We start from the raw sequence: 27,851 nt of genomic DNA, 5'->3' as shown, positions 1-27,851 counted from the left end.
CTATTATGCTACCTCCAGCATCATTTCTATCACCAAGGCCATATTTTCCAATTACCAATCCTTGTTCTTGGTTTCCAACTTTTGCATTCCAATCACCAGTAATTATCAGTGCATCCTGACTGCATGTTCCATCAATTGCAGACTGCAGAAGCTGGTAAAATCTTCAATTTCTTTATCTTTGGCCTTAGTAGTTGGTACATAAGTTTGAATAATAGTCATATTAACTGGCCAACCTTATAGGCGTATAGATATTATACGATCACTGAGAGCATTGTACTTCAGGATAGACCTTGAAATGTTCTTTTCGACAATGAATGCAATGCCATTTCTCTTCAAGTTGTCATTCCCAGCATAGTGGATCATATGATTGTCATATTCAAAATGGCCAATACCAGCCCATTTTAGCCCACTGATACCTAGGATGTGGTTATGTGTTCCATTTCATTTTTGATGATTTCCAGTTTTCCTAGATTCATTCATGGTACATTCCACATTCCTATTATCAATGGATATTTGCAGCTCTTCTCAATTTGAATCATGCCACATCAGCAAATGAAGATCCTGAAAACTTGACTCCATCCGCTTCATTAAGGTCAACTCTACTTTAAAGAGGAATCTCTTCCCCAGTCGTCTTCTGAGTGCCTTCCAACCTGTGGAGCTCATCTTCCAGCACTATATCAGATGATATTCTCCTGCTATTCGTGAGGTTTTCACTAGCTAATCCTTTTCAGAAGTAGACCACCAGGTCCTTCTTTCTAGTCTATCTTAGTCTGGAAGCTCAGCTAAAACCTGTCAGGCATGGGTGACCCTGTTGGTATTTGAATACCAGAGGCATAGCTTCCAGCAACACAGCAACACACAAGCCTCCACAGAACAATAAACTGACAGAAGCATGGCGGAGATTTATTTAGTGCATTTAATTTTAGTAAGAATGAATTTTAGGATGCACATTGGAAGTTTGGAATTCTTCATTAAATTGAAATATTTAAATATTTTATAATTTTTTTCTACATTGGTGTAGTACAATCATGAGTTTTCACAACATTATCTTGTATGTCATATTGCATAATCACATTGAAAACTTAAAAAAAAATCATGGTACTAGAAGTAGGTTGTGGACGTATTCAATATTACCTCATTTTCTTACAAAAAATGTTAAGAATACATGTGCGTCGTGTATATGTGTGTGAGTGCATATACACAAATACGCACATATTTTACATTATGTTTTCAGGCTGACACTTTCTCAATTGTGAATTTAAAAACAGCTATTAAAATAAGTTCTATGAGTGTAATGAATATAAATGATGTATCTGAATTATTTAATATTTGAATGAAAATTTAACATATTCTCTTTAAATTCATCTATTTGAAAAGAAAAAAAAGAATAATACAGGTTAATTTAAAAAAAATTATAAAATTATAGCCTTACTTTCATTAATCAGTATAATGCTGTAATTATAACTCATTAATAAATAACAAACCTAAAACTTTGTACGTATTCTACATTTCCAATGTTTTTTACCCAGTAACAGATTTTGAAGTGAATAATTTGAATTTCCTATTGATTCTAATTCAAATATGGAAGATGACAAATTTAGATATAACTTTGCTATAAACAATGTTTATCATGGTTGTGTGTGCTTTGGCCTAGTTGGGAAGAACTTTCTAGAAAAAAGAAGAAAAACAATACTTGTTTTCAATGTCTCTTTTTGTTTATCTCTTTGAGCACTGCCTTTTACATCCCCATGTTGTCTCCTCAGAGACAATAGCTGGTGAACTATATTTTTGATCTTTCATCACTTTTTTTTTTTAATATTAAATTGCTGAGTGTATGCAGTACTTAAGGCCCTTTTGTCAGGTGGCTTCATGTGAAACTTGATATCCCTACTTACAAAGATCTTGGGCAAGTTCCTGATCTGTCTGTGCCTCAATTTCCTCACCTGTAAAGTGGGAGCAATAATTGGTCTGTTTTTCTCATGGCATTCTTATTAGGATTAAATGTGATGATTGATTTAAAGGCTTAGAAGTTTACAATAAATTTGTGCATTTATAATATCAGACATCATTAACCAAAATGATCTAGTCTACTTTATGTTACATTAAATACTTTTTTTGGAATTTCATTAAGGACAAAAAAATTAAAAAACGAAACTGTTTCTTAAAATATAGGATTCAAGAGCAAGTTGAGATGAGGCCTATTTTTAGGCAATCAGGCTTTGTAGAACTCCAGAAATCATACTAAAAGAGCTCAAACTCCCTGCTTTCCTCATCGGGTTTTTGCATGCACAAAGGTTTGCTATTTTTCTCACTTTCTATTCTCTTTTTACTACTTTATTTTGTAGCAGAAAATGAGAAACAAGCAGCATCAGTGAACCTGTCATTTAACTAGTAGAGATGGCTAGAGTGAAATGAAATATGTGGGACTGAGAATGACTTCTCAATCCCCCTGCTGCGGCAATTTTGCCAGAAGGAGTAACAAGTCAATTGTGCCATCACCTTGCAGAAACCTTCCCGTCACCTACAAAAATAAAACTTCTAGGTTACTGATAAAGAAAACTGAAACTCTGAGAGACTGCTGGCAACATTAAAGTCGATAAACATAAACTATAAAAAATAATATTAATTTTGCAAATAATAATTTATAAACAAGAGTTTTAAGTAAATTAGTTAAGTGGCAGATTTTGTCAGGTCTCTCTGAACTGTCACTTTTAAGCTCAGTGTAATATCACCCCTCAAATATTTGTGTAACACATTTCATGAACATAATCCAAAACCAAACCCATTCCATCAAGTCGATTCAGACTTATAGAGACCCTGTAGGAGAGAGCAAAGCTGCCCCATAGGGTTACCAAGGCTGTAGTCTCTATAGAACCCAACCATCACATCTTTCCTCCACTTTATAAACATTAAAAAAAAAAAAAAAATTGCTGTCAAGTCGATTCCAACTCATAGTGACCTTATAGGACAGAGTAGAACTGCCCCATAGAGTTTCCAAGGAGCACCTGATGGATTTGAACTGCTGACCTTTTTTGGTTAGCAGCTGTAGCACTTAACCACTTAATCACTACGCTACCAGGATTTCTACATACATACATAAAATAGTGGGGAGTAAAAACATATTTAATTGAATCATGTATTATTTAGGTATGTACCATAAGTCATACCTGTTCTAGGTACTTGTAACAGACCCGTGACTAATGTATTAGTTATGTAGTCAAAATCTCATGGCATTAATAGTCTACAAGTAAATGAAGAAAAAAAAAAAATCGTATTTGATGGTGATAAATTTTATAAAGAAAAGATAACAGGATTATGATACTGATGGGAGACTGTTTTAGTTGGTATAGTCATTAATCAAGGAAGGTTTCATTGGTCTGAATAACATCTGGAGCCAGCCATGGGAAGATCATGGGGAAGAAGTCACCAGCCTGGGGAATAGTAGAACAGAGGTTCTAAAGTTAGAAGGAACTTTATGTACTTGAAGAAAATGGCGGGGGAGGGGGAGGTTGGGGGAAGACCAGTGTGACTTGAGTTTACTATGAGGTCTATGGATTAAGATCATTTAAGGCCATAGTTGTTGTTAGGTGCTGTGTAGTCAATTTTTGACTTATAGTGACTGCAGTGACTAAGTAGAACTGCCCCATAAGGTTTTGTAGGATGTAATCTTTAGGGAAGCAGATCTCCAGGTGTTTCTTTTGCGGAGCTGCTAGATGGGTTTGGCCTACCAGCCTTTATGATTAGCAGCCAAGCACTTACCAGCTGGACCGCCAGGCCTCCTTAAGACCATGCGTGGTAAAGATATTGATTTTATGCCTAATTCAAGGAAAGCCATTAGAATGTTACAATAAGAAAGTGTGTGTAACATGATCTAATTTCCACTTTTGAAATATACTCTTGGCTTTGATGTAGAGAATAATTATAATGGGACAGGAGAAGGAACTGAAGTTGATAGAACATTGACTTGGTCTAGTTGAAAAATGATGGAGTGTGAGCAAATGAATCAGTCAAACATTTAGAGATAAATTAACATACATGCATAGTCTTGCTGAGGAAATAGAGGTGAACACATAATACTGTTTTTACCTTACAATATTTGCATCTATTCAATCAGGGTCTTGGAAGTGAAGATTTCCCATGGCTAAATAATAACCATCTCTTCTGTTTAACTTCTTGTAAGCCATTGTCTCAAACTACTAGAGTTTCTGAGAGCTCCCTATTCAGATGAGAATGAGTAACCCTTTCCACAATTTATGCAATCACTCTGAAGTGAACAAAACTTTGGTAAAAGATAATTGCTATACCAAACTAGTTATTATGTTTTATAAATGTTAAAGATTCTTCTTATGCAATTGAATGGATTATTCTAAACCTTATTGAAGAAGACTGAGCTGAAAGACAGATTGCAGAATGATTTGTATAACAGAAAGATAGTTAACATAAAGAAAGGAAATAATATCACCTAGGGAGAAAATACAGTTGGTGTAAGAACTCACACTGTGAAGTGGAAGCCTAGGGAGGCACTCATGTTGAAGTAACTACCAGAGGAAGGGGAGATAATTAGGTCGATGAGTAAGAAGTGGCTAGACAAGTGCAAGGGGGATCAGTAAAATATTCCACAGGGAAGCTAGGATAGAGGAGAGTTCTCAAAAGCAATAAATTAATAATAATGCCAAATATCACAGACAGATCCAATAAGAAAAGTACTGCACCAGTGTGTGTTCATTAGTAAGTCATTGGTGAACTTAGAAAAAGGGTTTCAATAGAAAGGCTGAAGATAAGCAAGGTTTCAGTCAACTGAGGAATGAATGAGAGGTAAATAAATAGAAATAATAATGGAAGACAAGTGTTCTGAGGAATATGAAAAGGGAGGGGAAAAAATTACTGACTGTTAGGAAAGGTACAGTTAATAGATCAAGGAAAATTTAGTTTGTCTTGATATTTTGGGTAGGGAGTGTTAGCTGATAGTTGAGGAGGTAAACCCACTAAAAAAAATGGGGGTGATTAGGTACGAGTAATGGGGGTAATGAATAACCTGTTGGCATCAAGTGAATTCCAACTCATAGCGACCCTATAGGACCGAGTAGAATTGTCTCATAGGGTTTCCAAGGAGGGACTGGTGGATCTGAACGCTGAACTTTTGGTTAGCAGCTGTAGCTCTTAACCACTGTGCCACCAGGGCTCTGGGTTAGATAGGAGAGAATGGGTCATATACCCAAGTGAATGAATCAGCTGTTATGCATGGATTACTGCAGTGATTCTTGATCCTAAGTATGTATTAATATCACTTAAAAAAGAAAAAAAAAAATTTAATTTTTTTTTTTTTTAAATAAAAAATGCCTGGCTACAGAAGCCATTACCGAACAACAAAATAAGAATCTAGGAGCCCGGGCAAAATTACAGACATTTTTAAAATGCTCTCTAGTGGTTTCTGATGTATATCCTCAGTTTAGAAACAGAGGAGAATAAGATCAAAAATTTTGAAGGAAATTGTTGTTGTTAGGTGCTGTCAAGTGAGTTCCGACTCATGGTGACCCTATGTACAATATAATGAAACACCTCCCAGTTCTGTGCTATCCTCACAATCGTTGTAATGCTTGAGTCTATTGTTGCAGCCACTGTGTCAGACCATCTCATTGAGGGTCTTCCTCTTTTTCGCTGACACTCTACTTTACCAAGGCTGATATCCTTGTTCAGGGACTGATCCCTCCTGATGACATGTCCAAAGTATGTGAGATGTAGTCTCACCATCCTTGCTTCTAAGGAGCATTCTGGCTGTACTTCCTCCAAGGTACATTTGTTCATTCTTTTGATAGTCCATGGTATATTCAATATTCTTCGCCAACACTATAATACAAAGGCATGAGTTCTTTGGTCTTCCTTATTCATTTCCAGCTTTCGCATGCATTTGAGGTGATTGAAAACATCCTGGCTTGGGTTAGGCACACCTTAGTCTTCAAGGTGACATCTTCACTTTTGAACACTTTAAAGAGGTCTTTTGCAGCAGGTTTGCCCAATGCAATGTGTCCTTTGATTTCTTGACTGCTGCTTCCATGGGTGTTGATTGTGAATCCAAGTAAAATGAAATGCTCGACAACTTCAATCATTTCTCTCTTTATCATGATGTTTTTTATTGGTCTAGTTGTGAGGATTTTTGTTTTCTTTATGTTGAAGTGTAGTCCATCTTGAAGGCTGTAGTCTTTGATCTTCATCAGTAAGTTCTTCAAGTCCTCTTCACTTTCAGCAAGCAAGGTTGTGTTATCTGCACAACACAGGTTGTTAACGATTCTTCCTCTAATCCTGATGCTTCTTTCTTCTTTGTATAGTCCTGCTTCTCAGTTTCTTTACTTATCTTATAGATTGAATAAGTATGGTGAAAGGATACAACCCTGACACACACCTTTCTTATCTTTAAACCATGGAATATCCCCTTGTTTTGTTTCAATGACTGCCTGTTGATCTATGTACAGTTTCCTCATGGGCACAATTAAGTGCTCTGGAATTCTCATTTTTTGCAATGTTATCCATACATTGTCGAATGCCTTTGCATAGTCAACGAAACACAGGTAAACATCCTTCTGGTATTCTCTGCTTTCATCCAGGATCCATCTGACATCAGCAATGATATCCCTGGTTCTATGTCCCCTTTTGAATCCAGCTTGAATTTCTGGCAGTTCCCTGTGGACGTACTGCTGCACCTGCTTTTGAATCATCTTAAACAAAATTTTACTTACATGTGATATTAGTGATATTGTTTGATAATTTCCACATTCTGTCGGATCACCTTTCTTGGGGAATAGGCATAAATATGTATCTCTTCCAGTCACTTGGCCAGGTAGCTGTCTTCCAAATTTTTTGACATAGATAAGTGAGTGCTTCCAGCACCGCATCGATTTGTTGAAACATCTAGTTGGTATTCCGTCAATTCCTGGAGCCTTGTTTTTCACCAGTTCTTTCAGTGCAGCTTAGACCTCTTCCTTCAGTGCCATTGGTTCTTGATCATATGCTACCTCCTGAAGTGGTTGAAAGTTGACCTTGATTATCCTCACTTTCTTCTATGAAGCACCTTAAAGCTTGTCTTCTGAGAGTGATAAGTAGAATGGGAGACTCAAGGAAAGTGATAATGTTTAAGAACAAGAGAAAGCGTAAACAAGGAAAGAGCTTTTTATAAAGTAAAAACAGACAGGAATGATGGCTATTATCTTTACCTAAACCATAGGTTCTCAGGCCCTTCCCTGTAGTTGCTGAATCAGAAACTCCAGGTTGGGGCTCAGCCATCACTGCTTTAACAAGATTTCCAGGTAATTCTGATCTATGCTAAACTTTAAGAACCATTGAGCTAGACAAATTCCAAATGTCTGGATCATGCTTAGTTTCTAATTATCATCTGAGGGAATTCAGTAAGAGGAGGTCCAGATGTGGCCAGTCTCTCAAATATTCAGGTTGTGGTTTGTTGTTAGGTGCCATGGAATTGACTTCTACTCGTAGTGACCCCACGTAACAGAGTAGAACTGCCCTGCAGGGTTTCCTATGCTGTAACCTTTAGAGAGGATTACAGTCTAATAGCCAAGTTTTTCTCTTGTGTGGCAGCTGGATGAGTCCGGACTGTCAACCTTAGGTTAGCAACTGAGCACCTAACCATTGTGCCACCAGAGCTTCTCAAAGATTCAGGTCAAAAGCTAAGCCAACTCATTGCCATTGAGTCAATTCTGACTCATTGTGACCCTATGGGACAGAGAACTGCCCCACAGGGTTTCTAAGGCTGTAAATCTTCACAGAAGCAGACGGCCACATCTTTCTCCTGTACAGCAGCTGGTGGGTTTGACCTGCTGACCTTTCAATTAGCAGCCAAGTGCTTAGCCACTGCTTCACCAGTATATTAGCTAACTTGGACAGTAACTGTGTGCTTTTTTAGGGGTTTTCCTCTTCATTTCATAATGTTTTAAATTAAAGTGTAGCATGCTTACAGAAAGTTGCACAACTTCTAAGTGTACAGCTTGATGAACTTTTGCAAAATAAACGCAGCCTTGTTACTAGCACCCAGATCAAGAACCTTACTAGAATGTCAGAAGCCCCCTTCTCCTTGTACTCTCTCATTCCCAGTTGCTACCCTGTCTTATCCCAAGAGGAAACACTCTTCTGACTTCTAACATCATTCATTATGTTTGCCTTTATTAAATCGAATTTTACATATGTACTCTTTTTGTGTCTGGCTTTTTCTAGTAAGAATTACTCTTTGTGAGATACACCCACATCTGTGCTCGTAGTAGCAGTATCTTTATTTTCAGTGCTGGATGGTTATGCATTGTAGAACTATACCACTATTTATGTGTACTATGGCTGATGTTATTTGGGTTCTTTCCAGGATTGGCTTTTATAACTAATGTCTCTGTGAACATTCTTATAACTGTCTTTTGGTGTATATCTTGAGTAAATGCTTGTTAGTGGAAATATTAAAACATAGGATATGCATAGCTTTACTGAATACTGCAAATCAGTTTTCCAAAGTGGTTGTACCAGAGCAGGGGTGTATGGAAATTCTAGTTGTTTCATATGCTTGTTAAACTTTTTTTACATTATCAATCTTTGTTAAACATTCTGGTGTGTGTGTCAGAGAGAATCATTGTGGTTTTAATCTGTATTTCCTTGATGCTTAATGGGTTAAGCACCTTTTTTTAATCTGTTCATTAGCAATTTGTTTGTCTTCTATTACCAAAAAAAAACCTGTTGCGGTAGAGTCGATTCTAACTCATAGCGACTATGATGTGCCTATTCAGTAAACCTGGAGGGGAGCAATAATGTTTTTATTTGCTTTCCCTAATTTACTTTATCCTTTTGGAGAGTCACTGAGTTTTTATTGCATCTGTGAGTTTGTAGTTTTCATCAAATTGGAAAATATTTTTGCCATTATTTCTTCAAATAATTTTCTTTGACTCCCACCCCCAAAACCTTTTTGGAACTTCAATAACACTTATGTTAAATTGCTTGATATTTTTCTACAGGGTAAGATCTGTTCTATTTTTTGTTTGTTTTTTTAAAATCCTTATATTCTCTAGGAAACCCTTGTGGCATAGTGGTTAAGATGGCTGCTAACCAAAAGTTCTGCAGTTTGAATCCACCAGGCGCTCCTTGGAAACCCTATTGAGCTGTTCTGCTCTGTCCTATAGGAGCACTATGAGTCAGGACCAACGTGATGGCCACAGGTTTTATATTCTCTTTGTTTCAGTTTGAATAGTTCGTGAGTTCCGTTTTACTGTCTTTTCCTCTGTAGTGTCTAATTTGCTGTAAGGCCCTAGAGTGATTTATTATTATTATAATTATTTCTAATAATGTAATTTATATCTTTTAAATTTTCATTTGATTATTTTTTACATATATTTTCCATTTACTCATTGTGCTCACAATATTTATTTTTCTTTAAAGGGCTAGATAGCAAATATTTTTGGCTTTTCAGGCCACATACAGTTTCTAACTCATATTTGTCTCTGTTCTTGGTTTTGTTTTGTTTTCACAATCCTTTAAAAGTATTTTTTAAAAATTGTTAGTTTAATCAATACAAAAACTGGCCAAAGACCAGATTTAACTTTGGCTACAGTTTGCCAACCTCTTTTTAAATAGTTGAACATAGTTATAATATTTGTTATAATATCTTTTTCTTCTAATTTCATCATCTGTATAATTTCTGGTCTGTTTTTATCAGGGCTTTGAAGCCCTGGAATGGGAGACTTGGAAGAGACGTAGTGAGCTCTTTCAGGGTCCTGATGCCTGAGACTGGATTATTGGCAGGACTGTGGAGAGGAACACACCTTCAAAGTGGTGCGATCAGCTGCCATCTTTGAGGGGCCCCTCTGTTTCCGACTGCTCAAAATCCCACAGGGAAGAGATTTGGTTGCTAAGCTGTCCTCGTTTTCTAAGGAGGAAATTAGATTTCTAGCAGAGCCTCAGCCTGTAATTTTTCCCTTTCTGCTTATCGTTCTGGTTCACCCAAATTTTAAAAATCTGGATCTGTTCCTGTTTTTCTTGCTCCTCATGACTGAACCAGGAAGAACCAGTTTGAACCCCTGATTTTTATTGGCTGATTTTTTTCTTGGTTGCAGATCACATTTTTTCTGCTTTTTGACATGACTAGTGATTTTTTTTACTGGATTTTGAAAATTGTGAATTTTAAGTTATAGAGTGGACTTACTTTTCCCATAATTGATGTCGGGCTTTGTTGTGGTATGCAGTGAAGGTAATTTTGATTCAGTTTGTTTCTTTTGAGGTTTGTTTTAAGCTTTGTTAGGTCAGTTCTAGTGTAGCCTTTACTCTAGGGATAGTTTAGCTCTCTCTACTGAAGGGTAGCCCTTCCAGGATTTCCACTGACTACTTCAGTTATTTAAAGCAGGCTTTCAGCCCTGGCTGTTGGAACTTGAACAATTCTCAGCCCTGTGTGTTCTCTAGGAAATGTAAAGCTCACAGATCCCTGGTCTCTCTTTGTCTGAGGTCTGCATGGGCCTGCTTCAGTGTTTGAAACCAATCGTTTCATAGATTTTGTTTATTTTTATTTTTTTAAGGCAGGAAGGTAAATTTGCTCACTGTTGCTGTCATGGCTGCTCCTTGATTAAATAGAAAGACACCCCGCATCTTTAAATAATTTTCGGTGTCACTAAATAAGTATTTGTATTTTTTGGAAATAATGACAAATGTTTTAAGCTGAATTAAAAAGAAAATAAACTCATGTATTTTTTTTTTTTTTTATTTATTGATTACTTTCCTCAGTGTATTAATTAACGCTCTCATTTCTCAACACGTTTCTCAGAAAGGTAGATGGAAATTAAGGGGATATTTGCTCAGAAGTTTATTTTGGTATTGAAGAATAAACTTTAAATGCTGAGCTGCCACTGTACTTAGCTTTAGTTAGCTCTCTGATATGTTCATTTGGGTGAATGATGAGTATTTTTCTTTGAGCTGCTATAAATCTGTTTGTTGTTTTTTTTTTTTAATTCCGTTTCTCTTAGTATGAATGAAGCTGAAGGAATTGGATTGAGAAATGAGCATGACAAGAACCCTTTAATTTTCCTTCATAATCATCAAAACTCCACTTTTTCTATCTTCAAAACTTGGAACAGTGTTATTTGCTATGTACTGACAAACATAAAACAAAGCTAGCAATCTAGAAGACGTGCTATTTGATAACTCGATCTTCTTCTCTATGAGAAAATAATTTCTCCTTAAACACAAAGATGAATAAGTCCAAAAAATTAAATGTAAATATAGAAAGCTGTAAAAAAAAAAAAAAAAAAAAACTGCTGCTGTTATATATAATACAGTGATTCATTAATAAAAGTATAATATTTAAGTGGTTTGTCTAATTAAGAGGCAGACAATAGTGATGCCTGTATTGGGAAGAAACCAAAATTTCCACATAGATGCCAGTTACACTTGAGTGCTGATGGAAGGTTCAGATTTAACAAGGGAGATTTGCAGAAAAATGTCTCATGATAAAGTTTGGAATTCTATTGAATGCTTAGCACCTGGAATTGACCGAGTGTACTCATCTCCCACAATTTACAGTTCATTTCTCTTTGGTGATAAACAAGCCTATTTCCTGCCACACCTAACTCCCCACCCCTAAGCTATTTCAGAAGAAACTAATAGTAGGGCATAGCACAGTATGAGATCAGTATCTGAAAAGATGTGCTACAAAAAAACTCTTTTAGGTGGTTTTGAAGCAATTTCTTTCTTTTTTTTTAACAGCAATGCTTTGGGGGCAGTTCCCAATTACATTTTCTTAAATGAAATATATGATCTCATACCCGAAGCCAAAACAAATGCAAGTATTTTCAGTCTCTAAAGTGCCACAAAATTAAATGTAAACAAAAATTTACTTCTAGGAAAAATACACTTATGAAAAAGTACTGACCTTGTTTTAATCTTTATACTTAAGTACACCTCAACTTCTACAAAATAGACACTAATTTCGATTTATTTTATGACTTTTGCTTGCTCCCTCCTCTAAAGGCAAAAGATAAAAGGAGGTTGTTATAACTAAAATTCAGGTATTCTTAGAGTTAAAAGTTTTACAGTTTAAAGTTATAGAAATAGAAATTATTTTATGATAGTTCATATTATATTACTGTAAACCTGTAAAGTCAGATTCGATAACATTTTAAATTTAGCAGTCATAATGCAGTCATAGTTATTACAAATAGATCTGAGTACATTAAACACTGAAGAGAAAGTCGGTAACATTTTTTCAGGCATTTGGTGTAAATACCAAATCCAAAAATACTGATATTTTTGCTTTGCTTTAATTTTTATTTTTAAAAGTCTCACATTGCCCTCACTAATCCCGTTGGCTGAATTGGTTGTCTTCTCCATGTTTTACAACAAATTGACTCTGCAAGCTTCTTAATATGGGACTTTCAATCATCAGGCCCATCTGTGAGTGAGTATATGTATGTAAAAGTTTAACCCTCTTGAAATCTATATACTTTCCTTAGGCTAAGAGTAGAGAAGCTGCCTACCTTTTCATCACCCACTATATCCCTATTGGTTAAGTAACTATATTTTGACGCAGTTACAGATTTTAGTTAACTTCAAGGGAAGCCTAAGAAGATATTTAATGACATTGTTTTAGCAGTTAGGTAAACAAGTATTGGTCTCAAAAATTGATCCAGTCCCTACTTGCTATTTTAACCACATAGCCCCTTACTTTCTCTGCTCTGGCACATAGGCTTTCTTTTCAGTGTCCTGTGTCCCTCCAGCAAGTGTGCCTTTGCACCTATAGTTCTTTCTGCCTGGAATACTCTTCCCTCTGTTTCTCATCTAAAAAAACAAACTAACAAAAAAAACAAGCCAGTTTCCATCATATTGATTCCTATACATGATGACTGTGCTATAGGGTTTTCCATGACTACGATCTTTTGAAGTAAATCACCAATCTTTCTTCCAAGGTGCCTCTGGGTATCAAACCACCAACCTTCAGGTTAGTAGCCAAGGTGCTTAATCATTTGCCTCACACAGGGACTCCACACTTCTCATCAATTCATCCTTCAGGTGTCTATTTCAGCATCACTTCCTCAGAGAAGTGTTTCTGAATTCCCTAACCATGTCAAGAACCCCAAACATGGGCCGTCAGTACTAAATGCCCTTTCTTCCTGGTACCTTCCAGAAATGTAATTTTCCATGTGTACTATGTCATTTGTTTAGATATTGATTCACCTACTAGACTGATGCTCCATGAGGGCAAAGATCAAGATTACTTTGATCTTCATTATGGCCTGAGATACTGGCATGGTTCCTACTCAATGAATATATTTTGAATAGATGACTAAAGGGATACATTTTAAATTCTCAGAAAATTTATACAAATAATCAGTATGATCCATGTGTATTTTGATTCTCTTAAGTAATGCAGTTGCCTTTCCAAGGGTTCCCCTTGGAAAGGTGAGAACAAATTCTATATGCCAGTTATATTATTAATGTATGATAGTATAAAATTTTATTTCCAAAGCAGTGTTCAACTTTGGTGTTGTTACATGACAAGACTAAGGAATTCTTCGTTGGAAATGGAGGTGGCAGGATAGGTCTACCAGGTTAAAGTACTGAGGATATTATTTATTCTGGTAAGAAAATGCTTGTAATAAGATGCCACGTTGTTTAGACAGTACCACTAATTCATTCTAATTACCAAACCAACTTAAGAAATAGAGAGGACCCATGGCTGTTGAGTCAAATTTGACCCATAGTAACCCTATAGGACAGAGTAGGACTGCACCATAGGGTTTCCAAGAAAGTAAATCTTCACAGAAACAGACGAACACAGATTTCTCCTGCAAAGCAGCTGGTGGGTTAGGACGGTTGACCTTTCGGTTCGCAGCTGAGTGCTTTAAACACTGTGCCGTAAGCGCTTCTTTGAAATGGAGAGGGCAAGTTAAGAAATCAAGAGGGCATTTGATGAGAATAAACAATTATCGTATTTATTATAATATGTGATGAAAGTTATCTATCTTTTAAGAAAAATATATTTATGCTTTCAGTTTATAAATTATGGAGTTGAATAAATAATGACTGAAAGAAACTAATGCAATTTGGCAAATATGATATATTAATAAAGTTGTCTCCGATACCAAAGCCTTTTCCTGCTCTCCATCAATCGTGGAGTGAAATAAAAAGATGCTACTCATCGCTATTCAGTAAGAGTATGGAGCTATCTGTTACATCAAATAATAATTTGTCATTATAGAGCCATATTTTTCCCCAAACGTTTATGTGAATTGAAGAAATTCCCTGAGTGACTCAAAGAAACAACACAAATCTTGAGACAAGTCATTCTATAAATAAACTTGTAACCTATTAGGTCGATGGCCTAAGCAGTTTTCTAACAAGACAAATGTTATAACTAAAGTCCATTTATGACACAAAGAGCTTTCTCATATATTATAGATTCATACTAAACACATCTGCTCATGTAATCACTATGCAAACATACATCACTGACCAAAAGTAAACTAGAGAAGACCTATCACCCCGATTGGAAAATCAAAAACATAGGTCTAATAGTTTGGTTACTAGAAAGTGTATTCATAATACTGCATATACATACACCATATGAATAGTTCAAAAAGATTTTTTCATGGTTTTTTGGAGTTGCAGGGAAATACTGCTGAAGATGTATTATTTACTATATCATTTCTATCTAATTAAAGTATTCTGGATATGTGATATACTTTTATTTGAATTGCATTTCCACAAACATTTTTCATTAGCTATTAAGATATGTCACTGACACAAACTGTAGTATATTCTCGCTTAAATCATTTATTTATTCTGTACCTACCTGCATTAAAATAAATAAACACAAATCACTGCCATCAACAAACATGCACAGAACGATTAAGGATTTCCCATCATAGACCTTAGGAATAATGTTTCTTTTTTGTTACTCACTTCATCACTTAATGAAAAGCAAATCTTGGTTCTATGACCTTGAGGTCTAATTTCAGAGCTTAGATTTTTACTCGCTTTCATTGTTAGTTCAACCAATTGTTATAAAATTGTCAAGATTTTATATTTATATATATGCCTGCAAATTCTTCATGGAAGTCTCATTTAATCTTTTCTACCAGTGCATTATGCACTTAATATAATCACATTTAGACTTCTGTTTATCAAAAAAAACATGTTAACAGAATTGCTTTAATGGCATTTCTCTTCATAACTTATAGCTGAACATCTTGTTTTAAACAGCTGAAGATGCGTGTGGAGGGACAATGAGAGGATCCAGCGGCATCGTTTCCAGCCCTAGCTTTCCAAATGAGTACCATAACAATGCTGATTGCACTTGGACCATTGTCGCAGAGCCTGGGGACACCATTTCGCTCATATTTACTGATTTCCAAATGGAAGAAAAATATGATTACTTAGAGATAGAAGGTTCTGAGCCACCTACAATATGGTAAGTAGATCGTTTCTATTTGCCTATCTTCAGTGTCATTCTCTGAGGCAGACTGGGGATCAAACTACTGTGAGCCTTTAAAGGTTTAGATATTTTTTTTAAAGTCTATGGTTACATGAACGTTATATGGTACAGTTGTTAGAGATGTGAAATGTTTTTAAGAATTGGAGTACTAATATATTAAATACATTCGGATTTTGAAATATGGAGCATTCTATCAGTATTTCTTTATCACTCAATCACTGAGAAGTGACCCGTGAATTTATCAACATTTTTGCAAAATTTTAAAAAGTTGTTCTATTGTGATCTATGGTTGTGCTCCTTAGCACGGCAGTCCGCACCTGATGACTCCTTTCAAATTGGTCGAATGGTCTTGAAAGCAATACTTTTTTTTCTGTAAACAAATCTTTTATGTATGGAAACCCTGGTGGCATAGTAATTAAGTGCTATGGCTGCTAACCAAAGGGTCAGCAGTTCAAATCCCCCAGGCGCTCCTTGGAAACTCTTTGGGGCAATTCTACTCTGTCCTACAGGGTTGCTACGAGTCGGAATCGACTCGACGGCACTGGGTTTGGTTTTTGGTTTTGGGTCCTCCTAAGGCAAAAATTAAATAGTATGATCTTGTGGGTATGATCTATTCTTTTAGAGGCTCATGACATGGTCTCATAAAAACTGAAGTTTTCAGAACATGTATTTTAGGTCATAGTATTTTTAAAAAGAAAATATTTGTATTGTTTTTTTCTTATTTGAGTATCCTAAATTTGCTGAATCATAAATTTAGTAAATGAAAGAATGATAAAAGGAGATTGGTGAAGTGTAGAAACAGGTAAATATTAGATCAAGAAGGGCATTTTAAGCCATATAAAGAATTTGCTAAGAACGGTGGGAATTTATTGTTTTATTCAAAACAATTATATGAAGAGTTTTGCATTTTCAAATGATTATTCTTACTAGAGTGTAGAGATTGATTTGAAGTGAGACTCAATTAGCTGTAGGAAGATCACTTAAGAGGCAATTGCAGTAATCCAAGAAAAGATCATGGTAGTTTGGGGGTATCAATGGAGATAAAAGAGAGAGCTGGATTGGTAATTTAGGAAATATAATCAAAAGTACTCCGCTTTGGACTGGGGACTGATAAAAAAAAGTTGGCATTAAAATAAAATCTGGTTTCTGATTTACACAAATTGATGAAGATGATAGCAATACTCCCTATGATGGGAAATACTGAAGAATGGTGAAGTGTGGAGTGGGGATGCTACGAATATTGAGTTTAGTTTTGTATGCATGAAGTTTTTTTAGGACATGCAGTTGGAGCCATCAGATAGACAAATTTATCTATCATTTATATCTACTTATCGTATGATTGTAAGATGAGAGTAGAGGCATAACTTTGGTATTTATTTGATACTGATGGCAATTGAAGCATTAGGCAGCAAGAATATTGGCTAGATACAGAATGAAATGAGAAGCCAAGGGGGACTAGGACTGAGTCTGAGGGTCAGCAAAATGTAAGTACCCGGCTGAGGAGGATGAGTCAGCAAATGAAACTGAGGAAATGGATTCTGAGAGGTAGGAGAAAATATAATGGAATGAGATACCACAAACAGGAGTTTGGAAAATAAAGAGTAAACAACAGCGTGAAGTGCTGCTGGAAGGACACTAGCTAAATGTTTAAAAAAAAAAGTGTTTTCATAGTAAGCATACTGGGCTGGGCTTCAGCAAAAGTACCAAGTGTTTTTAATCACCTTACTATCTACCTTTTAAAATAAGACAAAAACTAACAAAGTTTGCTAAAACCACATTGAGCTTGTTTTTTTTTTTTTTTTCCTCTGCACTTACAAAAAAAAAAAAAAAATCTGGTGCCATTTAACCAATTTCAATTCGTAGTACCTCATGTGTTTCAGAGTACAAGAGCACATAGAGTTTTAATGGCTGTGACCTTTCAGAAGTAGATTGCAAGGCCTTTCTTCCAAGGTGCCCCTGCGTCAATTTGAACTACATTTTGGTTGGTAGCTGATCACTTAACCGTTTGTACCACTCAGGGACCTTCCCTACATTTAGGTCCTCAGTACTCAGCATTATAAAATTTTAGATCATTCCATTTCATGCCTAGGTTCAATGAAACTTATCAGAATTCTGGTTTTAAACGTTTAAGAATTATGTAACTACTGTTTTAGAAATTGCTACTTCTTCAGTGATACATATTTGAGTTATAGTGAGGAGATGATAATGCCATGAATTTTCTAATAATTATAGCATCTTTTGATATACAAGTGATACCATTAAATGTGAAATGAAGGAAATTAGAAGAGTTTGTTTTGTAATTTCAGTTTTCCTGCTACCATTGAACTGTAGAATCCAAATCTAATCCCTATAGTCTGTGGATGATATTATCCATTTATGTTAATGTAGTCACTTTCTTCTTGTTAAATAAACATTCTCAGTAATAATTTCAATGGTTTTTTACCAATGTAAGTAGCTAGAACAATGTAGCTTGTCCAGTAATAGTACCAGGTACACATATTCCTGCTTTTGTTGTTTTCTCCTTAAATGACACTGGGTCACTTCACTTATTTCCCTCTTCCTCAGGAAGAAAAAGCAGCTAAGAAATTCATTGCTTTATTGGCTTTATAAATTACTATTATAAATGTTTAGGTAGACTTGCATCTATCTATCTATCTATCTATATATACTAAATCAACAACTGGGTCATTTAACACTTTTCAAGAAAATTGATGCAAATGTGTAAACTGTATTATATTTATATGAAGTTTAATTTAAAGATACATAGTGTCAGTAATTTACTAATATTGTATATAGTCACGTATATAACCTTAAAAAGTCAGATAAAATAGCCTTCCTTTTAAATTGTATTAGTTAAAATGATCTGTGAATAATTAAAATAACTATTAAATTTCATTGTGGGATTCCAGTCCCTGTAAATCCTTTCATGCTCTTGTATCTTTCTAAAGATGTGGTGGTCAAAAGGAGACATTTTATTTCAGGTGACATTACATTAGGCCTTTTCATTTCATATTTACTACAATGTTTATATACCATTTTCAATTTGCAGTGAGATTCAAAAGAGGAATTTAAACTGGGTAAACATTCACATTCTTTTGATTAAAATTACAAGCTTTGCTTTGACTTCATAGCTACCACTGAAGACCTAGAATTGAAGGATATAGATCTTGCCACTAAATACTGTACATTACTGTTTTCCTCCTGAAACTAAAACAATGTGGCAAAGCTTAACGTAGCCTGTATTTGGCTTTGTCAACACAGGCAAAGCCAGTCCAAAAATTACTCTGTACAAGCCACATTAATAGTTAGTCAATGACTCACTTGCAAGCTGGATATGCTAAACCAGTAGTATCTTATTCAATGCAAAACAATAAGCAGTAGCTCTGCATGATCCAAAAGGACTGCACTGGATCCACTCAGTTATTACTGCATGACGAGACTTTATGACGCCAGACAAATGTCATCTGATTGTAGTGTGGTGAGATGAAAAATAACATAAGATAAAGAAGCTTGAGTACTAGTTTCAGCTTTTGACTCTTTTTGATGGGTAACAATTAGATAAGTCATGTCCCCTTCCTAGATGTCAGTTTCCTCATGTGTAACATTCAAGGCTTCTCTCAACTCTAATATGGTATGGCATTATCTACTTAAGAGGTATGGTGAGGGCATGGGGATGGACGTAACTAGATGCGGTATGATGGATAACTTTTGTGTGGCCTTTCTAGCCATGGTCTTGTAAGTCCAACCCAAGCGATTGGACAGGATTGTGCTGTAGGTAATCTTGGCGCACCAAAGGGACTGGTCAGTTTTACCATTCCACTGGGTTTGAAATGAGCCATCCCAGAGACAAGAAAGAGAAGATACTACCACCACCAAGGAAGAACAGCCAGGAAGGGAGAGATTGTTCTTTGGACCCAGTATACCCTGCACTGTGAAGCTCTGGGAAGCAGGAGACAGAGTGAGGTGCTACCCTGGAGACAGTGAGAAGCAGTGGCAGTACAGACCCAGCAGCAGGGAACAGCATATTAGGCTTCTTGGCCCATGGATATAGAAAGCTGAGTACTTTTGGGCAGAGGCCTAGAGCCAGGGAGAGGCATGCCCATGAGCATGGCTGGGAAGGGGCTGTCCTGATGGAAGAACTGTATCCTTGAGTGTTCCAGAGCCTGGGTTGTAACCTGTTACTTCTCTAATAAACCCTATAATAGTGTATATGGTCTGTGAATTCTGTATGGCCACTTCAATGAACTATTGAACCCAGCAGAAAAGTAGAGAGCGCTGTGGGAGGGATGGTTGTTGGCAGAGATGATAAAGATGGTAGAGAGAGAGAAGACATGTCTGACCTCTGCCTCACGGGAATCAGCCTTGGCCTGGTGATCTTGATTTTCCTCCCCCAAAGTGATGTTGGAAACCCTGGTGGCATAGTGGTTAAGAGCCACAGCTGCTAACCAAAAGGTCGGCAGTTCAAATCCACCAGGCACTCCTTAGAAATTCCATGGGGCATTTCTACTGTATCCTGTAGCACTGCTTTGAGTTAGGATTGACTTGACGCAATGGGTTTGATTTTTTGGTTTTAAGTGATGTTAGGGGAGGTCAGACGCACAGTTTTTTACACTAGATAATGCCTTATTTACAAAGCCTTGAGGGAGAGTTGGATTAGGCTTCCAAACTTAATTATCTTCTTACAAGAATTCCTTTCATTCAGTGTTATTTCAGCAAGTACTTATTGGGTATATACTACACAGCAGACATTGTTCTTAAGTGCTTGTGATATATCAGTAACTAAAGACATAAAGAGGCTTGTTCCTGCAGAATTTACACTTTAGCAGAGAGAGAAAGTCAATAAGCAGTAACTAGCATAAATAAGGAAACCTTGGTGACATAACGGTTAAGAGCTACAGCTAATAACCATAAAGGTCAGCAGTTTGAATCCACCAGCGCTCCTTGGAAACCATATGGGGCAGTTCTAATCTGTCCTAAAGAGTCACTGTGAGTCAGAATTCACTCGATAGCAACAAGTTTTTTTGTTTTTGTTTTGTTTTTTTTTTCCGTAAATAAGATAGATTGCATATTCTGTATAGAGAGTAATATGAAAGAAAAAGATGGAGCAGGGTAGAAGAGTTCAGGAGAGCAGAAGTAAGGTGATGGAGTGTGGGGTATGTAATTGAAAATCTGAGATTGGAGGAAAGTATTGAAAAAAGTGAAGTATTTAGCCAAGCAGATATCTCAGCATCAAGCATTTTAGGCAGCAACAACACCTAGAGCAAAACACGTTAAAATAGAGCAGTGTCAATATGTTGGGGAACAGCATGAAGGACATTGTGACTGCAAATGAATGATCATGGTTCTGAGTACTTGGAGAGAAAGACAGAATTACGGAGCCCCAAGAGTCATCTTTGGCCTTTGCTTCAAGTGAAATGGTGAGTCATTGTAAGGTTTGGAACAGAGTAGTGACATGATCCGACTTATCTTTTAAAAGGTTCTCTGTGCTGCTGTGTGGATCAAAAATAGGAGGGAAAGATCATTTGCTATAGCCTAAGTGAGAGATTATAGTTGTTAGGATGAGGTTATTATCACAGTAGATATGATGAAAAGTTGTTGGGTAATTCAAGATAAAGTTGACAAGATTTGCTCACTGATGAGTTGTGAAGTGTTAGAAGTAGGTATGATCATTAATAGAGGAATTGTAAATTAAAAAAGAATAGAAAAAAAAGGAAAGGGATAATTGCTGAGCCCTAGGGCATTCCAACACTGAGACAGCAAATTTTGGAGGAGCTAATTTAGGAATTGATAAAACAAACAAAAAAAAAGACTGTTGCAATCGAGTCTCTTCCAACTCATAGCAACCCTATAGGACAGGGTAGAACTGCCCCATAAGGTTTCCAAGGAGTGGCTAGCAGATTCGAACTGCGGACCTTTTGGTTAGCAGCCATGTGCTTAACCACTGTGCCACGAGGGCCCCGGAGATTGATTGATAAGGAGAGTCAATTATATAGGAAGAAAACCAAGAGTGTGGGTTTTTGGAAGCCAAATATATATCAAAGAGAGGGGACTTGTCAATTGTGTCAAATGCTGATGATTAAGTAAGATGCTCTTCAAAATTAATCACTGGATTTAGGAACATCTTGGCTATGAGTCGGAATCAACTCGATGGCACTGGGTTGCTTTTTTTGGTTTATGGTAACTTTGATGAAAGGAATTTTGAGAATGACAGCCTAATGGTGTTTTCAAGAGAGAATGGGAGAAGGGAAACTGAAGATAGTGTAAATAAATCTCACAGGAATTTCAACAAAGGTGGACAAAGAATTGGTGCAATAGTTAAAGGAGGAAGTAGGATCGAGAGACTTGATTTTTGTTACTTGTTTTCATGGCAATTGGGAGAAGTAAAACCATGTTTAAATGCTGATGAAAATGACATAACAGAGAGTGAAAAACTGGTGGCGTAGGAGAGTAGGGGGAATCCCTCGAGCAAAGCGAAGAAATAGTGAAAGTAATCACCCCTTGTTAAAAATCTGTTTGTCAAAGGAAGCAAGTAAAAATGGCAGTAACTAGAAAGTGAGGCAAAGAAAAAAAAGCTTAACAGACCATTTGGGGGGCTACGCTATGCCAAAGTTACGAGGAGTTTAATTAAAATTTGGCTGCTATGCATACAGAAATAAAACGACTACAACTGACTATCAAAGACTAGAATCAAGAGGAATGAGTGTAACAGAATATTAAAGACGGTGATAAAGAATTTTGTAATAATTGTGATTTTTTTTCAGATTGGATAACAGAAAAGATACAAAGAATAGAAAAAAGTCAGAAAAACATATTAATATATTGGGACCAAGGAGGAAATGATGAATTATGTTTATAAGATGTAGGTTTGAGAGTTAATTTTTAAACAGGACTTATACAAGAAAATATTACATCAGAAGTTGGAAACGTGTGAATTAAATATGACAAATAGATTGAAGTCTTTGTTAGGTTGTTACATGCTGTCAAGTCAGTTCCAATTCGTAGCCACCCTATGTACAACAGAACTAAACATTGCCTGGTCCTGCACCATCCTCATAAGCCCATTATTGCAGCCACTGTGTCAGTCCATCTCACTGAGAGTCTTCCTCTTTTTCGCTGACCTTCTACTTTACCAAGCATGATGTCCTTCTCAAAGGACTGGTCCCTCCTGACCACATTTCTAACATTTGTGAGACAAAGTCTCTCCATCTTAAACCTCTGAGGAGCATTCTGGCTGTACTTCTTAAAAGACAGAATTATTTGTTCTTCTGGCAGTTCATGGTACATTCAATATTCTTCACCAACACCATGATTAAAAGGCATCAATTTTTCTTCGGTCTTCCTTATTCATTGTCAGCTTTCGCATGCATATGACGCAATTGAAAAGAACATGGCCTGGGTCAAGTGCACTGTAGTCTTCAAGGTGGCATCTTTGTTTTTTCACGCTTTAAAGGGCTCTTTTGTAGCAGATTTTCTTGACTGCTGCTTCCATGGGCTTTGATTGTGGATCCAAGTAAAATGAAATTGTTGACAGTTTCAAAATTTTCTCCATTTATCATGATGTTTCTTATTGATTCAGTTTTGCAGTTTTGTTATCTTTATGCTGAGATGCAGTGCATACTGAAGGCTATAGTTTTTGATCTTCATCAATATATACTTCAAGTCCTTTTCACTTTCAGTAAACAAGGTTGTGTCATCTGCATATTGTAGGTTGTTACTGAGTCTTCCTCCATTGTTGATGCTGCATTCTTCTTTATATAGTCCAGGTTCTCAGGTTATTTTCTCAGCATACGGATTGAATAAACATGGTGGAAGGATGCAACCCTGATGCACACCTTTCCTTATTTTAAACCATGCAATTTCCCCTTGCTCTGTTTGAATGACTATCTCTTGGTCTGTGCATTGGTTCTGCATGAGCACAATTAAGTGTTCTGAAATACCTTTTCTTCACAGTGTTATCCATAATTTGTTATGATCCATACAGTTGGATATCTTTGCCTAGTCAATAAAACACAGGTAAACTTCTTTCTGGTATTATCTGTTTTCAGCCAATATCCATCTGACACCGGGAATGATATCCTTTGTTTCACACCATCTTCGGAATCTGGCTTGAATTTCTGGCAATTCCCTGTTGATATACTGCCCCAACCCATTTTGAATTATCTTCAGCAAAATTTTACTCGCATGTTATAATAGTGATATTGTTGGATAATTTCCACAGTCTGTTGGATTATTTTGTTTTTTCCTTTTTTGGAGTGGGAACATCTATGGACCTCTTCTAGTAGGTTGGTCAAGTAGCTGTATTCCAAATTTCTTGGCATAGATGAGTGAACGCTTCCAGCATGGTGTCAATTTGTTGAAATATCTCAACTGGTATTCCATCAGTTCTTGGAGACTTGTTTTTCCACCAGTGGCTTTAGTGCATCTTGAACTTCTTCCTTGATCATCAGTTCTTGATCATATGCTACCTCCTGAAATGACTGAATGTCCACCAATTATTTTTGGTATAAAAAAAAAATAGTGACTGTGTATTCCTTCTTTTAATGCTTCTTATATTGTTCAGGATTTTGCCCATAAAATTCTTCAGTATTCCAACATGAAGCTTGAATTTTTTCTTCAGTTCTTTCAGCTTGAGAACTTCAAGTAAGTTTTTCCCTTTTGTCTTCTAATCCCAGTTCTTTGCACATTTAGTTATAATACTTTGTCTTCTCAGGCTACCTTTTGAAATCATCTGTTCAGTTCTTTTACTTCATCATTTCTTTCTTTTGCTTTAGCTACTCTGCATTCAAGAAGAAGTATTGAGATCCATTTTGTTCTTTTCTTTCTTTCTTGTGTTTTTAATTACCTTTTGCATTCTTCATGTATCCTTGTTGTTATCCCACAACTCATGTGGTCTTTGGTCGTTAGTGTTCAGTACATCAAACCAGTTCTTGAGATGGCCTCTAAATTCAGGTGAAATATATTCAAGGTCATACTTGGCTCTTGTGACTTTCTTTTAATTTTCTTCAGCTTCAGCTTGAACTTGCATCTGAGCAATTCATGTTCTGTTTCACAGTCGGCCCCTGACTGATGATATTGAGCTTTCCCATCTTCTCTTTTCAAAGATTTAGTTGATTTGATTCTTGTGTTTTCCATCTGGTGAGGTCTACTTGTATAAAAGTCACTGTTTATTTTGTTGAAAAGTGTGTTTCCAATGAACAGGTAATTGGTCTTGAAAAAAATCTATTGTGTCATCTCAGCCATCGTTTCTATCACCAAGGCCATGTTTTCCAACTACTGATCCTTTCGTGTTTCCAACTTTCAAATTCCAATCACCAGTAATTGTCATTGCATCTTGATTGTATGTTTGATCAATTTCAGACTACAGATGCTGGTAAAAATCTTCAATTTCTTCATCTTTGGCATTAGCAGTTGGTGCGTAAATTTTCATAATAGAAACATTAACTGTTCTTCCTTGCAGGGTATGCGTATTATCCTATCCCTGACAGTGTTATACTTCAGGATAGATCGTGAAATGTCCTTTTTGACAATGAATGCAACATTGTACCTCTTCAATTTGCCATTTCCAACGTAATAGACCATGTGATTGTCCGATTCAAAATGTCAGTTACCACAGCATTTCAGCTCACTAATGCCTAGGATATCTCTTTTCAAGTATTCCGTTTTATTTTGACAACTTCCAATTTTCCTAGTTTCATACTTCATACGCCCCACACTCTGATTATTAATGGATGTTTGCAACTATTTCTTCTCATTTTGAGTCATGCCACATTAGCAGGTGAAAGTCCCAAAAGATTTACTCCATCCACATTATTAAGGTCAACTCTACTTTGAGGAGAGTTGTATTTTGAATGCCCTTCAACCTGAGGGGCCTGTCTTCTTACACTATATCTGGTAATGATCTGCTGCTGTTAATAAGGTTTTCATGGCAAGTTTTTTTAGAAGTAGATCACAAGGTACCTTCTTCCTAGTGTCTTAGTCTGAAAGCTCTGCTGAAACCTGTCCACTATTGGTGACCAAGCTGGTATTTGAAATACTGGTGGCATAGCTTCCAGCATCACAGCATCATACAAGCCACCACAATATGTCAAACTGACGGGCAAGTGGTGGATAGTTTGAGGCAGGGCATAAGAATTTAGAAGTTATTAAAAGTGAAGCATTGATCAAGGTCAAGGCAATGAACACAGTTATCAATATCAGAATATAAATAAAAACCTATCATTTGAATGACATAACCTAGGAAAGCATGTTTATTTTTATTCAAATTAAGAATGCAAGAAAATGTGTAAGATAATTTGTTTTATTTGTCATCGTTTTTTGTGTTGAAGTAATTCTAAATGTTTAATTTAAAATGTTAAACTCAGTCACACAAATTTCCATTGTGGATTAGGTCCTATCTAAAGTCAGTTTCTTCTTTTGTGTACTACATTCCACCTTTTCTCACTTACTCAAGAGTGTCAGTCCCTCAATTTTTTTTTTTTTTAACTCTCCCTTACATCAGTAGTTCACTCTTTGATTGATCCGTCTTTAACCAGCTATGACTTGACTTGTCCCACCATTTCTCTGGAAGTGCCTTTTCCAAAAAATGAACAATGACCTCTTACTTCCTATTTCTGTGCTCATCTTACTAAATTTTTCAGTATAATTCAGCTTTATTGATCACTTCCTCTTTTCCAGAACATTTTTCTCTCTTTTTTGCTATGTAGTAATTTATTCTACCTTTCCTTGTTATTCTCTATCTTCTGTCAGAGTCTTTTTGGTTGCTTTTTTTTTTTTTTTCCCTTCATTTCTTTTTTATTGGTTGGCAGCCACCAGGCCTTTGTTGTCTTCTTTCTTTCTGTTCACTCTACATTGAAATTTGCATAAATTCCCATAGCTCCCACTCTCCTAAGACTTTCCAATTTTTCTCATGTTACTAATTATTTGTTGTTTTGTGCACGTATATTTATCAAAGTAATAGAATGCTAAAAATAGCTTAGATCTCAGCTTATACATAATGCCCACCACTGATCCTTTCACATCCTAGGAAGTTAATATACATTTGTGAAACGAATATATAATTTTGTTTCATATAAAAATGGATATCAGTTTACCATGTGCTTTCACCTCTTTTCCCCTGTGATTATATTTGATTTGACTAAACCCATTTGCATTAGTTTGGATGAGGCTCTGCTGTGAATAAAGAAAAGCTAAAATACAAACAAACAAACCAAAAAAAAAAAGGCCAATAATCTTGGACAGAATAACAGAATTGAAATTTTGTTTGTTTCAGTGTAAAATTCTGGAGGTAGTGTATAGGTGTACAGGGCTGTTGTGAGAAATCCTGGTATCAGGCACTCAGCATCCTTTTATATTATTGCTCTACTTGTAGCTAGCTTTCATTCCCAAGATCATATCATGTTCAAGCTCTAACCATTAAGTCTGAACTCCAGACAGTACAAAGAAGGAAAGGGGAAAGGAAGGGGAAAAGATCGCTCATCAACTCTCTCTTAAAGAAGCTTCTGCTGGCTTCTTACATCTTCTACTACATTTCAATTCTACTTATATCCGAACTTTAGTTACATGTCCATTTGAGTTTAAGACAGATACAGGAAGATTCAATCTTTATTCTGGGCGATTGTTGTTCAGCTGGAATTCTATTATTGTGAAAGAAAAAGGAGAAGAGATATTAGGAGATAACAAGCAATCTCTGCCACACTGTTTTTACTGATTCAATCCCACGAGGGAAGGTGTATATTGACTGGTATTTTACATGTAGATAAATATAATATTAGTACGTGTATGTTTATGTGTGTCTGTGGTAGTATGTATAGATACAGGTAAAGATATAGATTAAAAACAAAAAACAGTTGCTGTTAAGTCGACTCTGACTCATGGTAACCACATATGTGTCAGAGTAGAACTGTGCTCCACAGGGTTTCCAATGGCTGATTTTTCAGAAGTAGATTGCCAGTCCTTTCTTCATAGGCTCTTCTAGGTGGACTCAAACCTTCAACCATTCAGTTAGTAGCCTAGCATGTTAACCAGTTGCTACTCAGGGTCTCCTATACCTATAAGTTCATACCAAGCAGTATTTTTCAAATGGTATTCATATCATGCCTACATCAGAAGTGCAAACATAGTGGTATTTGATAAAGTGAGTATTCCCCAGCGCCTATACAAATCTACTGATTTCCATTCCGTAGATATGAATTCAAGAAATCTGGAAACAAGGTGATTTCAATGCATAGTAAAGTTCAACTATTGCTATATAAATTAAAGTAATAATTTGTTTTCGTTAATATTGTAAGTAAATCGTCTTACAGCCTTATGAACATCCTTCAAGAAGTGAAATAGTTCTTACCACTTAAAAAGTTGAAGGAAAAATCTGCATAATTTATCAAGCTAATTA

At 36.1% G+C, this 27,851-nt stretch overlaps 1 protein-coding gene across 3 annotated transcripts in view; it reads left to right on the top strand.

Moving 5' to 3' along the window:
* The window catches only part of CSMD3 (CUB and Sushi multiple domains 3), a 1,388,861-nt gene that overhangs the window by 383,678 nt on the left and 977,332 nt on the right, over positions 1 to 27,851 (top strand). For all 3 annotated transcript variants that reach the window (XM_064268007.1, XM_003408442.3, XM_003408441.3), the window contains exon 5: positions 15,232 to 15,439. In XM_064268007.1, the coding sequence (XP_064124077.1) occupies positions 15,232 to 15,439 (208 nt within the window). The remainder of the gene's footprint in view (positions 1 to 15,231; positions 15,440 to 27,851) is intronic.

This window comes from Loxodonta africana, chromosome 14, assembly GCF_030014295.1.
Source record: "Loxodonta africana isolate mLoxAfr1 chromosome 14, mLoxAfr1.hap2, whole genome shotgun sequence".
NCBI lineage: Eukaryota > Metazoa > Chordata > Mammalia > Proboscidea > Elephantidae > Loxodonta > Loxodonta africana.
Note: the sequence above shows the minus strand (reverse complement) of the source record. Positions and strands in the feature narration are given on the sequence as shown.